This window comes from Neltuma alba, unplaced genomic scaffold, assembly GCF_004799145.2.
Source record: "Neltuma alba isolate B1F8T4 unplaced genomic scaffold, ASM479914v2 tig00010701_pilon, whole genome shotgun sequence".
NCBI lineage: Eukaryota > Viridiplantae > Streptophyta > Magnoliopsida > Fabales > Fabaceae > Neltuma > Neltuma alba.
In genome coordinates, this window is record NW_021635537.1 from 207,124 (window position 1) to 223,456 (window position 16,333).

General features: G+C 32.6%; 1 protein-coding gene across 2 annotated transcripts; it reads left to right on the plus strand.

Annotated features, from left to right (window-relative positions):
- The first annotated feature begins 2,471 nt into the window (after window positions 1-2,471).
- On the plus strand, window positions 2,472-10,005 carry LOC114758455 (protein FAR-RED ELONGATED HYPOCOTYL 3). 2 transcript variants are annotated; one of them, XM_028947489.1, is made up of 9 exons: window positions 2,472-2,731; window positions 3,031-3,360; window positions 6,482-8,692; window positions 8,784-8,840; window positions 9,057-9,125; window positions 9,210-9,272; window positions 9,355-9,423; window positions 9,507-9,557; window positions 9,640-10,005. In XM_028947489.1, the coding sequence occupies exons 3-9, from the start codon at window positions 6,527-6,529 to the stop codon at window positions 9,694-9,696; spliced, it is 2,532 nt and encodes an 843-aa protein (XP_028803322.1). In that variant the 5' UTR covers window positions 2,472-2,731; window positions 3,031-3,360; window positions 6,482-6,526; the 3' UTR covers window positions 9,697-10,005. The 2 variants fall into 2 exon arrangements, with proteins under 2 accessions (XP_028803322.1, XP_028803321.1); XM_028947488.1 differs by having other exon boundaries at window positions 2,473-2,731; window positions 3,031-3,362; window positions 6,488-8,692.
- The last annotated feature ends 6,328 nt before the right edge of the window (window positions 10,006-16,333 follow it).

Sequence of the window (16,333 nt, forward strand, 5' to 3'; positions counted from 1 at the left end):
CTACTCCTGTTGAAGCAATAGATCTGCATAGAGCTTGTGATCATCATTCTGGATATGTGATTGTGTATATGAGCATATGAGCTTGTGTATATGTGTATATGAGATTGTGTTATACTAATCATTCGGCTACAATGCTGCTAGAATTTTGAAAGAAAAATGTACAAAAAATTAATTCATAGTCGGTGTCAATCCACTAACCTCAATTTGCAATTTCATATGAAAAAGACTTTCCTATTAGTAGCAAATGCTTATCTATTAAGCAGGAAAAATTCTATGTCAAAATTAAAAAGACTTGTTGTTGCTAATGTATTAATTTTTATGACTTCAGTGGTTTTATGTGAACAGCTTGCACAGACTGAAGAAACTAATTTTAAAACTATTTTTTTGTCCCTTTAATTAAGTTGTTGATAGTGTAATTAACTACTACATTGTCCTCCCTAATTAAGTTTCTATTAAAATATGGCATCTCCAATTCAAAGATGAACAATTGTTTTTCAAACAATAAGAAACATAATTGATAAATTCAATTTTGAAAAAAATGTTCACAACCAAATACCAGTGATTAAATATTTATAATTTAAAAAATTTTGAATAAGAAAACTAAACAGCTTTTGCAATTACAATGTCTTAATTAATATTTTATGACTTCATAATAATAATCGGAGTTTTGATAACAAAAACACGTACAATAATATTAAGAAAATAATATATATGTTTGGTTGGTGACAATGTACGTGTTACCTAATATGGCTTTTATTATTACACATTTAGGATTTTGGTTGATTCAATTAGTCTTCTCTCGATCAAAAGGCATAGAGAAATGGATAATGATAAGGGAAAAGCGACATGAGATCCTTACACGACAAAGATTCTAATCGATGTTTGCATCGAGCAAATAACGCACAAGAAACGACAAGGAATATCGTTTACAAAGCCCGGTTGGGGGAAAATTGAAAATTTTTTATATGAAAAGAGCAGGAGAAAGTATGACAAGAGTCAATTGAAGAATAAATTTGATATATTGAGAAAAGATTGGAAGTTGTGGGATAAACTAGTGTGTGGAGAGACTAGAATTGGTTATGATGCAGCCACAAATAGGGTATTGGCCTCCGATGAGTTGTGGCAACGAAAATATGCGTAGTTACGACTTCCAAACACAAGTGTACATGGTTGTGCAACAATGGCTATTCATAACCTTATAAAGAGACATTCAAGCTCTGACTTCTATTTTCAACAAGCTGAAAATAGTAATATAGTTAGCAAATATGATCAGGTTGAAGCTAGTCAACCATCGTCTTCAAATGTTAATTCACAATCTTCATCGCATATGAATCGCTTCCGTGATGCAATCAGAAACCAATTATCCATAGCTTATCAATTAATTAATTATGTAATATTATTATTTCATTTCACTTTGTCGCAATTCGCAATACTGCAGATTGGAGTTTAAAACATTTTTATCAATTCAAATAATGTTTCGCTTTATATTGGCCTTATTTTTTTCTATTTCTCAGATGTTTTCAAATTTAATTCACTTAATGAATTTCACTTATTCATATCAAATTAATTCAAATTTATTGTATTATGTCAATTTATTTATTTTTACCATGTTTCACTTTATATTTAAAATATTTCTTATGATTTCTTTAAATTTTTTGATTTTAATTCATTCATTATATTTCACTTCTTCATTATATTATCTTAATTCTTTTTTTTTCATGTTTCATTTTATATTTAAAATACTTTTTTATAATTTCTCTAAAATTTTAAAATTTAATTCACTTATTAAATTTGACTTCTTCATATTAATTTATTTTAATTTCATTGTATTATGTGAAATTATTTTTTTTTATCATGTTTCATTATTTATTAAAACTCATCTTCATTTTGGTAATTTTTCAACCAAACTTACTTTTACTCAACTATAATCCAAACAATTTTTTACCAATCTCATTTTTACAAACCAATTTTTTTGAATTCCAATATAAATACAATTTAGTTTATACAATTTAACTTTTACCAACTTCACTTTTCTATAAGCTATTTTTCTTATAAGCTATTTTTCTAATCACTAATCTAAACAGGCACTTAATCTTGTGCAGACAAACTGTTGATTTTAATTTTTATAATTTCATAAACTTTATATATTGCGTAATTTTACTCAAATATTAAAGGCAAAATTGTGAAAAAAAAAATCAAGGATAAAATTATACATGAGAAAATAAAATTGCACATTTGGCTTTGACAAAAACAAAATTGCACATTTAGCGTTTTGACTCAAATGAGAAACTTCCTGGCAATCCAGCCCCCCTTTTTTTTTCCAAGGGTAAAACAAGATGACCTAATAGATCCGTTTATGTCAGACTTGATTGGTATGATTCATAACAATAACAGAACATGGTTTCAATTTTCAAGTTATGACGATGAGAAGTAAGGCGATAAAAAGACAATGACATGAGCCTTGAGAAGCAAGGAGGACAGCTAATCTGACCGGACCGGATAATTTGTGGTTAATCCGCTAACCCGGTTTGATCCATTTGGGTCTCCTTCCTTCCCTTCAAGGACCCAAAAATGTTCATCCGGGGCCAAACTCTGCCCCCCACCCCACTTCTTGTATAATTCCGTTCGTTCTTAACTACTTTTTATTGTTCTTCAACCATATTTGTTCCCTCCGTCTCGGCTTCTTTTCCGGCAACGGCGTAGGGTTGATTCACAGATAGATTGTCAACTGGTTAGTTTCTCTTTCTGTCCCTTTTTTCTTTCAAAAGTTCCCAACATGTGTTTCGGGCGATTAGGAATTCCTAGTGCTCTGGTGATGGTCGCCGGCTGCTCTGGCCTTTGGTTATCTTTTGATTTAACCTAATGCAGTTGAACATGCTGATGAAGTTGATTTTTGGTTTCCTTAATTCATTTATTTCTGTAAGAAAATTCATTGTTTGCTTAATAATTACATTGTTGAATATGCTGATGTATGTAGTCTTTGCCGTGTTAATTTGGTAGTGTTTCCTTTTTCTTCTTTTCTGGGTGTAGAATTGGGCAGCTGAAGATATACTTGAGTAATCATACGCCTAGAGTTTCTTGTTAGAGCGAGATTAAAGCTTGAAATTGGCAGAGCGGGAGATAGCAGAAGCATCACTCCGAATCCTCAGGGTGGGCCGAGATTGGACGACACGCGCCACTCCATGGCGCAAGTGAGGAAGTATGACAGTTGGATTGGAAGTGAGGAGGGGCCTTTGGAAACCCTATGAATAAAAATTTGAAGAGTTGAAGAGCGGGGTTCGTCCACTCGCCCGGCCTCTCGCGTGAGATTTCCAGCTTCTGGCCAACTTGAGAAGGGCACCTTCTTTCATGTAATCAGAGAGGTACCCTCCCTCTCTTTTCTCTTGTATCTTTTGTTCTTTGGTTTGTGGTTCACCTCTTATCTCTTCCATTTCCTTTTTTTTTGGGTTCGATGTCTTAAATATATTTTATTTTTATACTCGGGGGCTTGGAAATAATTGCATACTGCTTTAAAGACATGGACATGAGGCCATGTGGGAATTTAGCATATACTATCTCGGGTCTTTAATATAAGAACTAATCGATTAATTTAAGTAGATTATGAAAATTAGTTAAGTTAGTTATTTCTAATAAATAGGTGTTTTTCCTAAAATATCCTTATTACAAAGACTATCTTGAAAAAAAATTGATAAATATGGGAGACAAAGTGAACTGAGATTTTATATTTAGGATCAAAATAAAAGTTAAACAAGTTCTTATATTAAGGATGAGAGGTAGTATCTCTTTTTGACCTGAGGAATTTAGCATATATCAAGAGTGGGTTTTTGATAACTTTGGGAGAAGATATTAACGACGAGGACAGAATTATGGTGCTGGTATGAAAAATGTAATTTTTTTTGAAGTCTTAAATGTGTTCTGTTTTTGTATAAGTCTTGGAAACGATTGCATACAGTAGCTTTAAAGAAATGATGTGATGCGGAATTGAGCACATATCATTAATTTTTCCCAATAACATGGATAATATATTAGTGACAAGGAAAGAAAATCTGTTACTGTTATATTTGAGTGTTGGTAAGCTTTGTATACTGAACTCACTATAGAAGTTTGGAATTCCAAGTTCTACGCTCCATTTGGCAATCAACAATGATGAGTGAACAGATGAGAAGTGAGAATTTAGAAGCAACCTTGAAAATATAATAATAGAAAGATCGTTAATGAGGCCTCTTGTTAATGGCTCAACCTTCTTTAGCTTGCAATGATTTTTTGGATGAAATTAGTTGCTTGTTTCCAAATGAACTTGAATTTATTTATCCTTTTTTTTATTTTTTCCTGAACTTAAAGCGGACTTGAGAAAATTGAATACTTTTTTTTTTTTTGGGGACATAATATGGTATTTGAGGAAAATGAAATTCCATGAGCGGTATCTTGAAATGGGTGTGGCGGTTGGCCGGCAAGAGTGATTGGCAATTTATGGCATTAGATATGTCGGCGGCTGATCATGGGTTTTAGTTTGTGTTGGCCTCAGTTTGAGTGCAATGGAGAGAGACTAAGGTGGTGTGGGATTCTTAAATCTCACCTTGAGAAGGATGGGATCCTCTATTGAGTATTTAAGTGGGTTAGTACTACCGTCTCAATAGTTAGCTTTTGAGGGAGTATTTTCCTTCACACTTGACTATTCATCAACTGATTTAGAGTTTGGCTATCGGCAACCTTAAGAAAAGGGCTATCTGTCAAAGGTTCTAACTAGTATAATACTGAGTCATGTCATAGAGTGTCAATGCTTGGATGTTTGCTCTCAGGGCAGCGATTAATGGAGGTTGAAATAGTATGGAATGTTAAGTCTCAGAGTAAGTAGTATGAGATGCCTAATGAGATATTTAAGTGGATTGGTATTCCCACTTGAGTTCCCATTAGATTGGCAGAAGCTACTAGTTGTGCCCTCCCCCCTTTTCTTTCTTCTGTCAGTCATTCCAAGTGGTCCAGGACTCGGGCTGTTCGATAATAAAAAGCTTTTCAAGGCTCTCAAATCCGCCAAGAAGAAATAATATAAACTGCCATGGTGAGAGGTACTTCAATGTTATGGGGATAGCTATAGATGGCTGGCCATTGACGAGATATTATGATGGTGCATGTGGGAAGTTCAGTCCAGGTGAGAAAGACCAGTAATGGGATAATTTGCAATTATGTATTGCAAGAAAAGCCTTGTTGTAAAGATCCCAAGTTCCTTCTAATGATTAGATGTAGCATTGTCAAATGAGGCTCTCTCTCTTTATATACCTGTGATGTGTTGCCCTAATCCAGAAAGAGAAACACTCCAACCACCTTTATTTTTCATTGCATATCTTTCACTTTCTGCTACATTTTAGCTGGCATACTAGTGTTTTACAAATTTTCAGTTCTCTCACTGTTTATAGCGTTTCTCTTAACTAACTTCTTCGTCAGAGTAAGAAGGGAAAATTGCTTTTGCATTGTATAGTATGCGGTTCCTTCTTGTCTTTGTCTGGGGCTGGATCTTTAACATAGAGACATTGTCCCTAGACTTGCTTTGGGACAGAATTATTTTCATAACTTTACCTTGGTGTCCTTACAGAGTATCCGTTTAACAGACAGGCAGGGGGGCCAATGGCTTTGCTATCTTGCTATATTTCTGTATTTACTGTGATGTTTATCTTTCCATAAATGTAATTTTTCATTCATTTTTCTTAATTTTTAGTCTCCTTTTTCTCTTTCTATACTAATTTCTTCTTTTATATAGAAACAAAGGTTACATGATTGGGAATGTGCAATTATATTCCACAACAGATGTAAAAATAACAGAAAGCCATTGAAGATACTAGCATTCCTCTTCAAGCAAACCAAACAAAACTCAAAAGTGTTGTTTTTCTTCATTTTAACAAATCATCAAGATAAGTTTGGAGGACCTCACCCAAGGCAGCAGGGTACGCCTAATGCTTCCCAAAATACCTTAGAGTCTTTTCCAAATCTAACACTGCTGGGAAATGAAACTGTAGACTAACCAAAATTTCTGAATCTGATTCAGATCGTCATCTAACACATTAGAGAAAAAGGTATATGGGTCATCAAACCTGCAAAAGTACATCTTTGTTTTCCTTTTTCAGTACTGCATTACTAAGGATTTGCTGTTTTGGGGAGCTCATGTTTCCAAATTTTTTAATTATGAACAAAACATTACTTTGTAGAAGAATGAGTTATGAAATGGAAATAGGATTTCTCAAAAGTATTACATATTCCAAACTTGCATGCCTTGGCTAGAGGGAAAAATGACAAGGATCTGGGCTAACACAACTCTTCTCCTAAATAAGAGTCACTGTACTCTGATGGATGCAAGCAATCAAACAAAGAATCAGATGCAGCCTTAAGCATTGGTCTCTTTGTTGCTCTTCCTCCCTCCCATTCTCTTGCAGTTAGCTTTTCTTTTTTAACTTTTTCCATGCTTGACATCAGTTCTGTTTTTTGGAATTTTAAGGTACTGCTGAAAATCATCAGGCTGAAAGCTGTTGTCATCATGGACATAGATCTAAGGTTACCTTCTGGTGACCACGATAAGGATGAAGAACAAAATACAATTGCTGACATATTGGAAGATGAAGAAAAATTGCATACCGGCGATCTAGAAGGCCAGAATATGGTTGGTGCCAGTGTTGATGCGCATGCTCTAGATAGTGGAGATTTGAATTCATCTACAGTGGATATGGCGATATTTAAGGAAGAGACAAATCTTGAGCCCCTTTCTGGCATGGAATTTGAGTCTCATGGGGAAGCTTATTCTTTCTACCAAGAATATGCAAGGTCAATGGGATTCAACACTGCAATACAAAATAGTCGCCGTTCGAAAACATCGAGAGAATTTATAGATGCAAAATTTGCTTGTTCCAGGTATGGGACAAAAAGAGAGCATGACAAATCATTCAATCGACCCCGTGCCCGACAGAACAAGCAAGATGCTGAAAATTCAACTGGTCGAAGATCTTGTTCTAAGACTGATTGTAGAGCAAGCATGCATGTAAAAAGAAGGCCTGATGGAAAATGGGTAATACATAGTTTTGTGAAGGAGCATAATCATGAGCTTTTACCAGCACAAGCTGTCAGTGAGCAAACAAGAAAAATGTACGCTGCAATGGCTAGACAGTTTGCTGAATACAAAACTGTGGTTGGTCTTAAGAATGAGAAAAGTCCATTTGACAAAGGCCGGAATTTGGGCCTGGAGTTGGGGGATGCGAAGCTTCTACTTGATTTTCTGGTGCAGATGCACAGTATGAATTCAAACTTCTTTTACGCGGTAGATATTGGTGAGGATCAACGTCTGAAAAATGTTCTATGGATTGACGCTAAAAGTAGGCATGACTATATGAACTTTTGTGATGTAGTTTCTTTTGACACCATCTATGTTAGAAACAAATACAAGTTACCCCTTGCGGTTCTTGTTGGAGTAAATCATCACTATCAATTTATACTGCTTGGGTGTGCCTTAATATCAGATGAAAGTGCTGCTACTTATTCTTGGCTAATGCGGACATGGCTGAAAGGAGTTGGTGGCCATGCTCCGAAAGTGATCATCACTGACCATGACAAGGCATTAAAGTCAGTTATTTTAGATGTCTTTCCTAATGCTCGTCACTCCATGTGTTTATGGCATGTGTTGGGGAAGGTGTCTGAAAATCTATCTCGTGTAATTAAGCAACGTGAGAATTTTATGGCAAAATTTGAAAAATGCATCTATAGGTCATGGACAAACGATGAGTTTGAGAAGAGGTGGTTGAAAATTGTTGATAGGTTTGGACTCCAAGAGGATGAATGCATGCAGTCCTTGTATGAAGATCGCAAGTTATGGGTGCCAACATTCATGAGGGATATTTTCTTAGGTGGTTTGTCCACCGTCCAGCGATCAGAAAGTGTGAATTCATTCTTTGATAAATATGTACATAAGAAGACCTCTGTGCAAGATTTTGTCAAGCAGTATGAAGCAATCTTGCAAGACAGGTATGAAGAGGAAGCAAAAGGTGATTCTGAGACATGGAATAAAGGGGCAACATTAAAAACTCCTTCACCATTGGAGAAGAGTGTTGCAGGGAGTTACACACATGCAGTGTTCAAGAAGATTCAAGTCGAGGTTATCGGTGCAGTTGCTTGTCATCCTAAAGCTGAAAGACAGGATGATGCAGGCATTACTTACAAGGTTCATGATATGGAAAAGAATCAAGACTTCATTGTTGTGTGGAATGAAATTAAATCTGAAGTGTCATGCATATGTCGGTTATTTGAATATAGAGGTTTTCTTTGTCGACATGCATTGATTGTTCTTCAATATTCTGGCCTTTCGGTAATCCCATCCCGATATATCTTGAAACGGTGGACGAGAGATGCTAAAGATAGACAAACAATGGGAGAAGAATCCGAACATGTACTGGCTAGGGTACAACGATACAATGATTTATGTCGGCAAGCAATGAAGTTGAGTGAAGAGGGATCTCTATCTCAAGACAGTTATAGTATTGCATTCCATGCGTTACGTGAAGCATACAAAAGTTGTGTGACTGTGAACAATTCTAGCAAGAGTCCTACCGAAGTTGTCATGTCAGCTAGTCACAGTCAGCTCTCTGCTGAAGAAGATACCCAGAGTAGAAATATGGGCAAGACAAACAAAAAGAAAAATCCAACTAAAAAGAAAAAGGTTCTTTTTTCTTTTTGTCTTTTTGTTTGCTTCAGAGCACATACCTATCTATGTTGTTTTAAGTTTATATCATGACTGCTTTGAATTGCAGCTGAACTCCGAATCTGAAGTCATGACAGTTGGGGCACAGGATAACATGCAGCAAATGGTTAGTCTTCCTATGGTTGTTAATCTCTAAAATTGTTCAATTTTATATTTTAAGGTGTGGTGTGTGAAGAAGAAAGTCAGGCTACACGGGGAAATATTTATTTAAAGCAAACAAAAAGAGAAATATTGAAGTTTAAAATAGAAGCTCCATCTTAGTTGAAAGGATGTATCTGCTTAGTTTGAAGTGTCTTCAGTTAATTGGAAATTTATTTTGTAGGACAAATTCAACGCAAGGGCAGTAACCCTAGATGGTTATTATGGCTCTCAACAGAGCGTTCAGGGAATGGTAAGTATATGATACTCTTTAGTTTACCTTTGGTGGTTTCACATTAGTACCTGGACTAATGTATTTGTTTATTTGATTTTTCAGTTGAACTTGATGGGACCAACACGTGATAATTATTATGGGAATCAACAGACAATTCAGGGGCTGGTGCGTCTTTGAAATTGTGAATAATTATGGAAAGTATTTAGCGCGAGTGCAAAATTTTAGAAACTCTGTTGTTTGAATACAGGGACAGTTAAGTTCCATACCAACAAGCCACGATGGTTACTATGGTGCTCATCAAAGCATGCCTGGTCTGGTAAGGTTTGCTTGCGCTGAACATGCTTTTCCTGCCACTGTAATATTTTCGCTGAACTTCATAAATTGTTCCAAAATTTGCAGGCACAGCTTGATTTTTTCCGTGCATCAACAAATTTCACTTATGGCATTCGGGTAAGTTTGGTAAATTAAGTTACTTTTAGATCGTATTCACTTCCAGACTAACACTATCATGATGGCTCGCTGCTTGTGGCAGGATGATCCAAATGTAAGACCGACACAATTGCATGAGGACCCATCAAGACATGCATGAGTGTGTGTAACATAATACAGAATATCTTTTTGTTGGGGTAAATCTGCCCTGTGAAATTTTTACTGCTTGGGTGTGCCTTAATATCAGATGAAAGTTGCAACATGATACAAATATCTGTTGTTTATTATAGATCATGTTTATAAATGGTAGAAGGGTTTGGTGTTGAAAATCTTGTAGAGGTAGTTGGTTGTATTGTAGTTCTGATTCTTTAGGCCGCTTGTCAAGCTGTAATCAGAGTATTGTAGGTTGTCATGAAAATTTTCAAATGTTCTTCATTTTCCATTAGTTCATTTATGGCCACTTTCTTTAGCTTCTTTCCTCCCAAATAAAAGGAGGAATTAAGATTTTTGGTAATAACAAACCTAAAGCACTCAAGTAACCTAATGAGGCATGCCTTCTTTTTTTTCCGTTTAATTTTTGTTGAACTTGTAGGGGCATGATTGGTAGCGGCAATAATAAGTGTTATCTCATTAAATAGATTCGGTTATAAATATTACATAATGCTATTATATTTTTATGAATTACAACTCCATAAACTTATTATTTATTAAGAAATTCGGTTAAATTGCTTTCTTGAGTGTCTTTATGAGCCTAGGCGCTTTGGCTTTACTTGTTTTGATAGGATTGAAGATCATGTCCTAATGTTTGCGGTCTTCTTTCTTTCTTCTTGTTTTAATGTCTAAATTACCTTAATTAATCCATTTTTGAAGCACAACGGTCAAGTGATAATTTTATGAAGCACAATTGATAATTGATAGATATTAAATAATTTTGAGAAGCACAAGGTCGTCCAAAGAAAACAAGGCTAAAATATACACTTCTATTGCAATAAACCCGGCAAACTATCATATCTATCCATCTGATTTGCTTTGTACCTCTGATTCTAATTATAAGACATTATTTATAATCTACTAATAAGATTTTATAATTAGGATCATAGATAGTATTTAGTTTGTCACTTATAAGCACAAATTATTTTTAAGAAATTATTTACATATAACTCAAAATTTGATGTTATGTATGTATAAAAATGAAGTTTAAAAGATTTTATAATTGGCGGTTGATTTTTTTTTTAAGCTTTGAAGGTTAATAATATTATTTGTACATTATTTAAAGTTTTGAGGAATTTTGTGCAATTTATCCTAAATTTTAAAAACTATTTTGTTATTATTTTTTTCTAAAAAATATTACACGTACACAATTTTATTTTCTTCGTTTTTTGTCAAGCCAAATTTATCATTATTAGCTATATTAACGGTAGAGTTTCCTAAACCATTTTGTAGCTCACATTAAACAAGAAAAGGATAAACTTAGGGGAAAAAAGACAGTATTACAATATTACTTATATTTTGATAGAAACACTATTTTTAGAAAACGTTTTATATTTATGACTAGAGAGTACTTGTATCCAAGATTAAAAAACGCGTAACAAGAACGTAAAATCGCATTGCGAATTCCTATTGTAATCTTGTAAGAATTTATCAGCATATAGTTATTAAAAGTATCATTAAATATTAAAATACAAAAAATGGTAACAATTTGGTTTAAATATATTACAAATTCCGATAATTGAAATATTTTAAAAAATGATTATATTATAAAATTAAAAAGTAAAATATTCAAAATGCAAGTTTGATAAGTGAGTCTCATGAAAATATTCCGCTTAAAAATAAAAAATTGGTATAAGGAAGTATTAAATCATTGAAATTAAATCCATCAATATTCATAATTTAGTATAATCAATATAAAAAATTTTATGAATTACTTTTATATTTTTATTTTTTTAATTAATATCACTTTGTAGGTTTTACTCACCCATTCTCAGTTACCCATGTTGATTTTAATTTGAATAGTAAAACATAATAATTTTAGATTTTTAAAGTAAAAAAGAAAATTTCATGTACATTTGTAATAATGCATTACTTTTGTATTCTTTGGTCCCAAAATGTTCGTTATGTTGAAAAAAATTGTTTGTAGGCCGACGCAATTGTTTAAATTATTTAATATATAATAATTTTCTCCTTTTAAAAATTTATTTTGTTATTTATACTTCACTCTTGCTAAAGTAAACAAATAATTATAGTATTCTGATTCACATTTTATGGTTAAAATAGACACATACATCTTGTGGCCAAAAATAAGAAATGAAAAAGAGAGACATCCATGTTAATAGAAAACGATTTCAGCTCCCCTCAATTCTTTTTTTTTTGGGAATGAAATAAATATTATATAAATAATAAAATGCCTTGCTTTACTTGCTTCTTATAAAAGTGATACAAAAACAAAAACGTTTGTCATATATGAATATGATTAAAATTGAAACCAAATTAGAATATTCTTCGAATTAACCCATAATAATTTGGGGGGGGGTTTATTTATAATAAGTAAGGAATAAATTACTTAGAATTAAAATAATTTCCTTCCAATTTTTCAAAAACTATTGCTAAAATCTTAGAACCGATCCGATCAAAATCTGGTGCGTCTCAGGCAGCTGGAACGTTTTCGTCTTCCCCGTCTCATCGAACCCTTATTTAATATATATATATATATATATATATATAAGAAAATAAGAATTTATACAATAACAAATAATGTGTAAAATAATATATTCATATTAAAAGTTCTTTGCTACAAAAATTTCTTTGCTACGAATTACACCTCAAATATTTGCTCAAGGTATGATTATCTATTTAATGATTATCTATTCAACTGCAGGTTTTCTTATATATTTTTGTAAGTATTCTTTGAGTCTCAAGGTATGATTTGACCTTATTGAACTCCTGGGGTCCAAATCATTTTTATTTTTTTGTATAAAAAAAATTCACGATATTTGTTGGAGGCTAAATACAAAAGACGAAATACAATCATGGTTTTTAACATGTGCGTCTAGCATCATCATCCACATTACTCATTTGCCTCACATACATTAGGAAATGTCATAAGAGAAGGGAGATTTATAAGTTTAAAGAAAATACTACCTCCGGTCTTTAATATAAAACTTTATTTGACTTTTATTGAAGACATAATTAGAGACTAAATATGGACATCTTTCACGAAAAAATTTAAATATAATTTATTATATTGTAAGGAACGAATTCTTTCTAATAGATCTAATCCCTGTTTGTTGTTTTTTGTGGGTTTAAATATAAGACTTAGTCTCAATACCTTTTGTCTCTTGAATTTATTTATTTTTCCTTAAAATCTTCCTAATTATTGAACATGTCGAAAGATGTTTTTATTGAGAGATACTCCTTTGGTCCTATTTGTAGGACAGAGAAAGAAGACATTTGTCCTATTTATAGGGTACTGAAAGAAATTTTTTATACGGATATATAATTTTATCTTTTATTTATTATTGTGTTGATTTTATGAGGTATATATGTATAGTAAATAAGGATAAAGTTGAAAATTTATTAAATTTTAAATGAGAATTAATAAAATTTAAGGTTTTCGTTAGTCTATATGAAATATCTTAGAAATAACTAATAAATAAGACCTGAGGAGTACGTAGTAGTTTTTAATGCAAATGATACTTTAAAAGAGACATTTTACAAAAAAATCAATATACATTTTTTATAAATAACTAATTTAATTAATTTTTTAAATATATATACATCTAATTCTTATATTTAAAATCAGAAAAAAAGAAACACGACATTATGTTCATTCCTGGCCTTTTGCAGCTTTCACAGGAAAACGTTCCGTGTGCTCGCATTTTACGTACGCTCGCCACAAGTTTGTCTGAGAGTAATTCTCTCTCTATATGGCGTATGCACCAATACATAGTGCTTTTGTTCTTTTGTGCTTCTGGCTTTTTGAAATCCCAGAAAAGAAATGTTTGCAAATAAAAGAATAGAAATGTTCACAAAGATATTCATTATTGAATGCTCTGGTCAAAGGTCAAAGAGGTGCATAATACTCTTCCGGTTCTAAATATAAGATCTTTTTTTATAGTGTATATAAAGATTTTATATTTATAACCGGAGAAGTATTAAAGCAAAGCCATGTGCATGCGTCTACAGGGGAAGGCACCTACACAGTGTGCCCCCGTGGCCACTATAGAGAAAACACTCCCACTACATTCTGTCCTATTCCTTTTATTTTTTCTCCCATAATTTCCATAATTTAATAATAATATAATAGTTATTATATCATCGTCTGCGTTCTATAATTCATATTATCATTAAGGTTTAAGGAGCAAATTTGCTTCAAAATTCTTTACTCAGGATCACTAGACACTTTTAATTTTTTTTAATGCAAATTTATCTCAAAAATTTAAAATCATAGCAATATTGCTCCTATAATTAAAAGACTAATATTCATAATTGAAATAGTGGCATTGAATGTTAAAATTTTTAACTGTAAAAGATAATGTTATTATGATTTTAAACTTTTGGGATAAATTTGCACAAAAGAAAAAACTTCTGCGTGTCCTATCTAAACCTATTAATCAACAATGATCTTTTTTCCTATAGAATTTGCAAATTTTGTGGCTAATTTATTACTAACTCCGATCATAATTATAAAACCTCGTTTATAGTTTGCGAATGAAGTTTTATAATTAGGATTAAAGATAGTAATCTTTTAGTATCTGTGACAACCAAGGCGCAGCTCTAAATCAACTTCTCCATCATCATCAACATTAACACATGATCTTGTAGTGTTCGCCACCTCAGAGATCACATTACGGCTGCAACCGGCTCCTCCATTTGAGAAGAGCATGAGGGTTCGTGGTGGGCCTATATCTTCTTCTTCTTCCTTCATCTGATTATTTTTAGGGTTTGGATTCAGAGCAGAGGCCAATTATGTGGCCATGAGATCAGTTTTATTATTATTACTGCTGCTGCTGCTACAAGCTATGGCGGGTGCAGATGAATTCAGATACGTTTGGAGGAAGTTAATGAAGAAACTTGTGGCATGTTTCTCAACTTGTCTTCCTGTCTTGTTCTTCACGAAGTCCTTTGCGATTTTGTTCCATCGACGGCCTCCTCCATACTTCATCAGCCCCATCAAAAATTCCCCGCCAAATAAATTTATAGAAGTACAACATACTTCTCCAGTCTTAAATATAAGACCCATTTTGTAGTGTAATATATACAGTAAAATGGGTTTTATATTTAGAACCGGAGGAGTATATATATTATTCAAGTATTTATGACATTGTGGCGATTACTATAGATGTTGATCATTATATATGTACACACAAATATAATCTTATCACTGTTACAATACTCACCTTAACACCTTGCAGTGGCTAATGATGTGAGTGGGTGTGTGTGTTTTTGAGATTGTACATTTTAAATGAAAATCTTAGTACTCCTCGGTCCTTACTATAAGATCTAATTGTTAAGTTGGTTTTGGTCCTAAATATAAGACCCACTTCTCATATTTATTAATTTTTCTCTAAATTACCCCTATAGATACTCCATCAACCATAATCAAGTAGAAGAAGGAGAAGGGGTATTAAGAAAGATGATTATGGTATTTTAGGAAAAACGTATCACATTTTTTATAATTAACTAACTTGCCTAACTTTCTTAATCTAAGCAAATTAGTTAAATGGGTCATATATTAAGGATCGAAGGAGTAGTAAATTTTGAAAAGGTATTGAATAAGTTGTAATTTAGCTTGAAAACTTTTACTCAAGAATGCTAAGCATTCTATTTCTGTGTGTCAAACAATATTTCAATGATCAATGTTAGTATTTTAACTTTCAGAGTAATATGCACTTTAACCTTTTTTTAAACAAAATTTTCACAGGTAATCATAAAAGCTAAGTGTATGGTTTTAAGCATGGAAAAAGAGTACTGTATTCTTGTTATATACATATATTTTCATAATTAAGCCAATTAATTAAAGAAACCGAGAAATCAAATGATAATATTTTTGGACGTGCAGTGCATAGTTAATAAATTTAATTTGGCTGATTAGTGAGGCTACCACCATTAATTGTTGATCGCATCCACAACATCTGTGATTTAAAGCATTACTAGTAATAGAGTTGCATACTATTAATGCAAAATGTTACTGTGCATAGACTAAAATACTCTCATGTTTGAGGAAAAAAATTAAATAAGATTAAGGGTGGAAAAAGAGATAAGAAGAGACAATAAGAAAGTATAATTAATAAACCTAAATTATACATGTTATAAATAAAGAAGAAATAGAGAGAAGAATCATACAGAGGAAAAGAGGATCAACAAGAGAAAGTATTTCTCATTTCATTCAAGTGTACTCAATACATTATACATGGCCTCTATTTATAGGCACATCTTTACACCTTTGATATAATCTACATATTATATAATAATATGAGATAATTGTGGGATATAGAGATAATGGGAGATATTAAAGATTATAGAAGATATAGGAAATAATGAGAGGTATATGGACATCTACAAAGATATTATTATATTCATAACACTCCCCCTTAGATGTCCAATATATATGAATGTGTCTCGTTAAAAAATTTCAACTAGAAAAAACCCTGTGGGACAAAAACCTAACAAAAGAAAAAGAATACATCATTTATTGATACACTATGCAATGCTGTCTCATTAAAAACTTTGCTAGGAAAACCCAGTGGGACAAAACCATACACTAGGAAAAAAGAGTACAGCATGTATCAACTCTCCTT